The following is a 7,460-nucleotide window of genomic DNA, read 5'->3' as shown; positions in this document are numbered from 1 at the left end:
AGTAGCAAACTTTGAAATTTTCCACCATACACTGAATGTTAAATAAGAGACGGTTAAGGGACCAATTCTCATTGCTAAGGCACATCATATTTCTATGACTCCTAGCCCACCAAACAGTGGCGGCAAAAGTGGTGGAGAGGAAACCCGTGGTGCCAGCCTTAAGCCAATCATGCGCTTCAAAGTTACTGAAGAAATCAGGATGATTGAAACCTACATGATTCCAAATGCTTCTAGAGAAATTACAATCTCGCACACGATGAAAAAATGTTTCCTCTTGCAGACCACAACTAGAACAAAGAGCGGATTGAGCAATGTTTCTGTGGTTGAGCAAAGAGAGAGTGGGCACCGAATTCTGACAAGCCAACCAAAAAAGGAATTTAATCTTTTCTGGGAGCTGCAACTTCCAAATCCAAGACCAAAACATGATAGGTGTTACTTGCATTTTTAAGACAAACTTTTTTTTTGTCGTTTCTTTAAACAATGTCTTTAAAGTACCGATCAACAAGACTCGATAAATCATTCCCTTCGATCCTAGATATAAAAGAAGATTACTTTTTCAGATTCATTGAATAAATAATGTATTTAATGCATACTCCATTCAATCACATTTATAAGCAAAACTTTATTTTTTAGATTCATTGGATATCTAATGTATTTGGTCTATAATACATTACCAAATACATTAAGTATTTAATGAATCAAAAAAATAGTGTTTTGCTTATAAAATGACCGAATGGAGTATTATACTAGTCTAAATACATTAATTATTTAATAAACCTAAAAAAATGTGGGAAATGTTAACGAGAACTCTAAGGGTACTATTTGAAGACTTTAAATAATAAATTTTTATAGAATATTATGCATCGGATTTTTTTTTTTTTGAATAAAAGATGCTTAGAGCATTTCATTAATAATAAGGTGTTCAATACAACGAGGTACATAAGAATAAGTAGTGGGACTAGCTAATAATGTGGCAACCCCCGCTAGCGTGTGAGCTACCTCATTCGCTTGTCTCCGATTAAACTCAACCTTTGAGTTGGTGAAATGCAAGTCGAAGAGACTTCTACAAGCGGAGATATTTGTAACGCCCGTCTTAATTATTCGATTATTTAAAAATATATTTATATATATGATTTACGTGATTTTCATGACTGATATGTGTGAATTTTATGATTTATGAAGTTGAATGGGTTATATGATTTATAACTGAATTATGAGGGATATTTTGTTGTGGTGAAGTTGTTATGTTGTTATGACTTATTTTATTATTAAATAAAATAAGATTTGATAAATAAAATAAAAATATTAAAAATTGGGCTGTGTTGTGAGATGAGCAATTAGTAGTGATAAGAGTAATTAGGAGAGATAAATAGACAACAAAAGTTAGAAAACAGAATACGTACGTTTTTGGAGAAAAAGGGAGAAAAGTCAGAAAAGAGGAGAACCAGAGGGAGAGCTGCGATTTCATCATAACCAGGTAAGGGTGAGACTAATTTTCAATATTATTAAGGGTATAATTCTATAGGATGAATTTAGCATGATTAGGTTAAGTTTTGGTGAGAATTGAGAATTAGGTTTAGGATCAATTTTGATGAATAAATCAAGAACAGATGTTAGATTGATGCAAAATTAGTATACAGACCTTAGATATGACTTAAGATGATAATTAGATGCTATTTGGATGAAGGAATCATGAATATAGGTGAAAAGTTGTGATTTTTAGGTTTCTGGCCGTACTGACATTCATCGCTCGCACCTGCGAGCAAGAACACTCGCATCTGCGAACTAGAACCCAGAACTCGCAACTGCGAGCAATGCAACTCGCAACTGCGAGTGACCTGTGAGCTCGCAACTGCGAGCAGAATAACTCGCCACTGCGAGTAAATACGTAGGAACCCAGAATGCACACTTTGCTCGCTAGTGCGAGTGAAGTTACTCGCCACTGCGAGTTAAGCTGTTAGTTGCCCAAAATTGTCCCGATGCGATCCTTTCGCACGTGTAGTCTTGAGATGACCTTAGAAGTAAGTTAGAGAGCTGTTTGGGATGCTTTCATAAGCTCCAGAAGTCTGTTATGGTGACTGAAAATTAGAAGTGTTGCTGCATGAATGCTATAATAATGTTTTATGATATTTATATTGATGTAATTAATTCCTTATGTGAATGTTAACACATTCAAGCGTTGTTAATTGTTGTATGTTGCTGCTGTTTTCTGTTGTCGACTGTTAGTGTCTTGAGGTTGCATGAGTCGGTCTATGTTGTTGGAATTTAAGAAGTTGTCCATGATTATGAGTCGTATGAGTTGTACACGTCGTTGTCTAAGTTGTTGGAAGTTGAGTCCATTGCATACTCATATAAGTTGGTTGAGGGCTTGATGCCCTGGAATGCTTAGTCATTCACATGATTGGTGAGGGCTTGATGCCCTGGAGCTTTTGCTCACTATGTTGGGGGCTTGATGCCCTGAAGAGCCTAATTACGCTCATATAAGTTGGTTGGGAGCTTGATGCTCTGTATCGGTACCAAATGCATTTGCATATCAAGAGGTTCATGATGTTTAAGTTGTCAAGATGTTGTCGAGTTGATAGAGTTGCATGGTCAAGGATGAGTTGTGTCGTCAAGTTGAGTGTTAAGTTGATTATGATTTGTGATGAGAATTAGTAATGGTATTGATGATTGTATTTGTTATGTAATGAAAAATTATGGTAATTGTTAATTGTTGATATGTTATTAATGTTTAAGTTGTTAAATGCATTTTATTGGATTATATGCTTAATGTATTGATTATGAAATCTCACCCCTTCTGCGTATATGTTGCCTCGACCGTGGGTAATGTGCAGGTTGTAACACCCTCCTTTTATTTAATTATTTTTATTAAGTTAGAATTTATTTATGTGATTTATTTATATATATGAGGTGTTAGTATTTTATTATGTGGCATTATTATATTATTTATTAGAATATGAGAATTAATAGTGTAAGTAGAATTGGAGGTTAGAATAGAAAGAAGAATAAGTTATTGGGCCTAAATAGATTTATGAAGAGTGATTGGTATTATAAATAAGGAAGCTTAGGTTAGAAAGAGTTTTTACGTTAAACCGCTTTTTGGAGTAAGAGGAGAACTCAGAGAGAGAACCCTAGGAACGAAGAACGCTGCTTTTGATTTCAAGAAAACAATCTAAGGTAAGGGTGAGACTATCTTTCACTAATATTAGGTCTGTGAATCATTAGATTGCATCTAACATTTTTTAGGATGAGTTGTGAGATTATGAGAAATTAGGGTTTGAGTGAGAATTGATGATTATATGATGGAAAACTACTGAATTGATGTAAGAGGGGAGTCTCTATTCACCATAAGGGTAGTATATTTATGTGGGTAATGAAGGGTTATTTATTTATCTATTTTTCTTGTTCCTTTAATGAATCTATGATTAAATTTGTGTCTTTTAATGTTACTTTGTTGATGATGTTTATATGATGATTTATTCATAGCATTGTGTCAATTTTATTCTCGTGTTTGATAATATGATCCGTGAAAAGATTACGACTCTTATAATTGGTCCTTATTATCGTAATTGATTTTGAGAGACGTACATACACTTTTAATTTATATATGATATATGGATTCAATGGAATTTGGTTAGTCATGTTACCTTGATCTAATCATACGAATAATGGATACTTGTTTAGTAATATCAGTTCCTAATTTGGAAGAATTATCTCTTACATATTACGTGCCTGGCTACTTGTTTTATACCTTAGCTATCACTTGAAAGACTTAATTAATTGTTGAACACAAGAATTTTGGAAGTATTTGTTTTGATATTGACTTACAATATTGTGGCAGAAACGTTTTTCCTATATACTGACTTTAGAAATTGCTATTGAGACAATTGATTTAATTTCTTTTATTAAAATAAATGATGTGTATAATTTCCTTTAAAGATATTATTAGCCTGCAAAATATAATTTTAGCATACATATTGTAATCTTCGTATGTTATATGAATTGATGTGTTATTTGATGATGAATTGAATTGATGAAATATTAGATGTTGTGTAATGATAAATTATTCGATGATGTGTAATTGATGTGCTATTTAACGGTGTTGTATCTGACGATGGTGTTATATGAAGATGTGTGATTTAAAGATGTGTTATATTATGATGTTGATATGCTATGAATTAATATGTGCTGCATATGTTGTTGTTGATCTTACTTAAGATGTAAATGTCGGTCTAAGTCAAAGAGTTTGTTAAGTCGTCAAGTCGTTATGAAGTCATCAAGTTGTTAAGATGTCATGTTGTCAAGATGTTAAGATGTCATAGATGTTCATGAAGTTTCTAAGACGTAAGATGTTGAGTCCATGCATACTCATTTATAGATGAGGGCTCATGCCCTGGAGCTTTTGCTCAACCACGACGATGGAGCTTTTGCTCAACCACGACGATGGAGCTTTTGCTCAAACACGACGATGGAGCTTTCGCTCAACCATGACGATGGAGCTTTTGCTCAACCACGACGATGAGGGCTTATGCCCTAAAATGGTACCACATGCATTTGCATTTTCATGATGATCAAAGATGGTTTAAGACGTTAAGAGTTGCATAGTCGATTCAAGATGATTTAAGATGATAGGAGTTGCATAGTCGAGTTGAGTCGCATTGTCAAGTCAAGAGTCGAGTCGATCATGAAGTTGTTTATGAGTTTGATTAAGAAGTTGTTATGATGATTATAAGATGCTAAATGATTATTGTTGTTGATGTTCATGATTGTTTTGATGATGATGTTTGTTTATGAGTTGATGATTATGATTTGATGATTATGGTTATGATTAGTACTTGATGTTATATGATGATGTTTATGTCTATGATTAAGATGATGTATGATACTATGATTAAAAGGATATATGATAATGCTTATGACCAATATTTGTAGATATGTGATGATATTTATATGATGATATGATACGAAGTATATGACTAATATAGGAAGAATAGTGACACTAGTTAAGAAAGTTTAAGTTGTTAGATATGATTAATGAACTATAAGATGCTTAAGTTGTTGAATGTACTTTATATGATTTATATGATTTATATTATTGTTTGAGAAATCTCACCCCTTCTGCGTATATGTTGCCTCGACCGTGGGTAATGTGCAGGTAACAAAGATTAGAAGTGTTCGTGAGAGGACTCCTCACATTGTGTCTAGGTGCTCTGATACGTAACGGGATGGGGATTGCTTTTACTTCTATTCCTTACGTGTCATTTTATGAACTTTTTATGAATAAGTATTGAACCAACCTTATGAGATTTTGATGAGGCCTGCGCGCCAAGACTTTTAGTATGCTGAACTATTTTCCGCTGCATGATTTTAGACTTTTGATGTTGAATTTGAGAGATAATTATTATTAACTATTTTATGATTTTCAAGAAGTATGTGACATCCCGTTAAAGATGTTAAACTCTGATTTTATTTAAGAAATTTGTATGTTGGGAAAACGGGGTGTTACACAGGTAATAAAGATTAGAGGCGTTCATGAGTGGACTCTCAATTGGTGTCTAGGTGCTCTGATACGTAACGGGATGGGGGCTTGCTTTTACTTCTATTCCTTACGTGTCTCTTTTATGAACTAATTTATGGGATTTTTCAATAAGGCCTGCGTGCCAAGACTTTTAAATGTTGAACTATTTTCCGCTGCAATAGTTTAAGATTTTTCATGATGTTGAATTTGAAGGATAATTATTATTATCCATTTTACGATTTAATTGAAGTATGTGACATTCCGTTGTGATCAAAATACTCTGATTTTAAATGAAATTTTCATGTTGGGAAAACGGGGTGTTACAATAATGATCCCAAATTCAGAGACATCCGGGCGAGACTTGTTAAAAGCATCCACTGTAGTTTTAGAGTCCAAGGCAAAATCAACATTATCAAACCTCATATCACTTAACCATTCCAAAGCATAATAAAGGCCCATAGCTTCCCCTACGTGAACAGAATGCACAACCGGTAAAGGAATAGCCTTTGCAAGCACAAAAACTCCCTCTTCATCGCGTATACACATGCCTAAACCTGTGATATTCATATCATTCGAAAATGCAGCATCAATGTTGCACTTGAATCTGCCTTGATGAGGCCTCTGCCATGACAAAGAGGATGAACCATGATCAGCACGCACTGCTGCTACGCGTGGCTGCACTCTACGACTGATCATATCAGAGATAATATTGTTATTGTGCGCTGCTGCAAGTGTAAGCCTGCTGCCGTTAGCTTCTGCCAGACTACTGCTATTGCTGTCAGCTCCTTCGGGCATGTTGCTGCTGCTTTGCGCTATTGCAGCATGTATGTTGGCCATGCTCCAGTCCTCTACAAGGTGAACAGCCCTATCTACAACCTGCACCACTGTTTCCGACACGTCTTGCCAAAGCTTTAAATTCCTATGTTTCCACATGCTCCATAAAAGGGCAGCAAAATGTTGGCTCGCATCACGTGAAAGTTCCTGCACCAGAAGGAAGATCAAATCTGTTGCACAATTAGAGTTAGTACAGGCTTGCTGTATTTTCTCCCACAATCCAGCTCGAATCCACACCTGCACCGCAAATGAACAATCGAAAAAGACATGATCTACAAACTACACTATTCATGGGGCATTGAACTCCCTTATCCTGTAAACGAACACGGGTGGGAAGGCAACCTCTACACATACGCCAAATTAGATTTTTAATCTTTGGCGGAACTTTTAGTTTCCAAATCCCGGAAATTGAAATGTTAAAGTTTTTTAAGAATAATTTCTTAATTGAAAAACCTTAAAGAGTGTCTTTAGAGCACTTGTTAGTAAGACTAAAAAAAGATAGTTGAGATCATCTCCATTTACTACAATAAATGACAATGTCCATTACTATAGTTTTGTTATAAATACATCCTCCGATCACTATTATAAGCAAAAATCTATTTTTTAGGTTCATTCAATAAATGATGTATGTCGTCCATTAAATAGACTACATACATCATTTATTGAATGACTCTAAAAAATAAAATTTTGCTTATAATAGTGACCGGAGGGTGTACATTATATAAATGTACGAATTTCTAAAATATATGATATTAATTATACATTTATACATCAAATAGATATTGTCATTTATGGTGGGAAATGGAGAGGATCACAACTTAAAAAAAAAAAATATGGATTAGTAACTTTTATTACCCCCTCCGTCATTATATTTAAGCACATTTTGCATTTTTCACATTTCTTAAGAAAAGTTGTTAGTGCAATTAATGTGTTTATTTTATGTATTAATATTACCAAATTATCATTTGTTTGTATGTGTATGAAATTTGACTTTTCATATTTTAAGATAAGTTAGTAGTATTAATTAGGGGTATATTTATGAAAAAAATAATAAATTCATCTAGTAATTTAAAAAGGAGTTTACATTCAAGACAAAAATAAAGTCAAA

At 33.9% G+C, this 7,460-nt stretch overlaps 1 protein-coding gene across 1 annotated transcript; it reads right to left on the bottom strand.

The window, feature by feature from the left end:
* Positions 1-879: 879 nt before the first annotated feature.
* On the bottom strand, positions 880-7,219 carry LOC146944519 (uncharacterized). The gene is made up of 5 exons (XM_085747965.1): positions 7,208-7,219; positions 6,429-6,631; positions 6,272-6,383; positions 5,843-6,193; positions 880-1,092 (listed from the first exon to the last, which is right to left on the bottom strand). Exons 1-5 carry the CDS (start codon positions 7,217-7,219, stop codon positions 895-897), a joined length of 876 nt encoding a protein of 291 aa, XP_085604091.1. The 3' UTR covers positions 880-894.
* Between the last annotated feature and the right edge of the window lie 241 nt (positions 7,220-7,460).

Source organism: Medicago sativa, chromosome 2 (genome assembly GCF_051527215.1).
Source record: "Medicago sativa cultivar Bolivia chromosome 2, Bolivia_mono, whole genome shotgun sequence".
Taxonomy (NCBI): Eukaryota; Viridiplantae; Streptophyta; class Magnoliopsida; order Fabales; family Fabaceae; genus Medicago; species Medicago sativa.
This window is presented reverse-complemented; position numbering and strand designations above follow the sequence as displayed.

Excerpts from the sequence above, each read along its gene's own strand:
- LOC146944519 (XM_085747965.1), bottom strand. Across the intron at positions 6,194-6,271 it reads ATAGCAGTAGTCTGGCAGAA|CCACGCGTAGCAGCAGTGCG; the intron begins GCTAACGGCAGC and ends CGTAGAGTGCAG. Across the intron at positions 1,093-5,842 it reads CTGAATTTGGGATCATTATT|ACGGGCGTTACAAATATCTC; the intron begins GTAACACCCCGT and ends CGAATAATTAAG.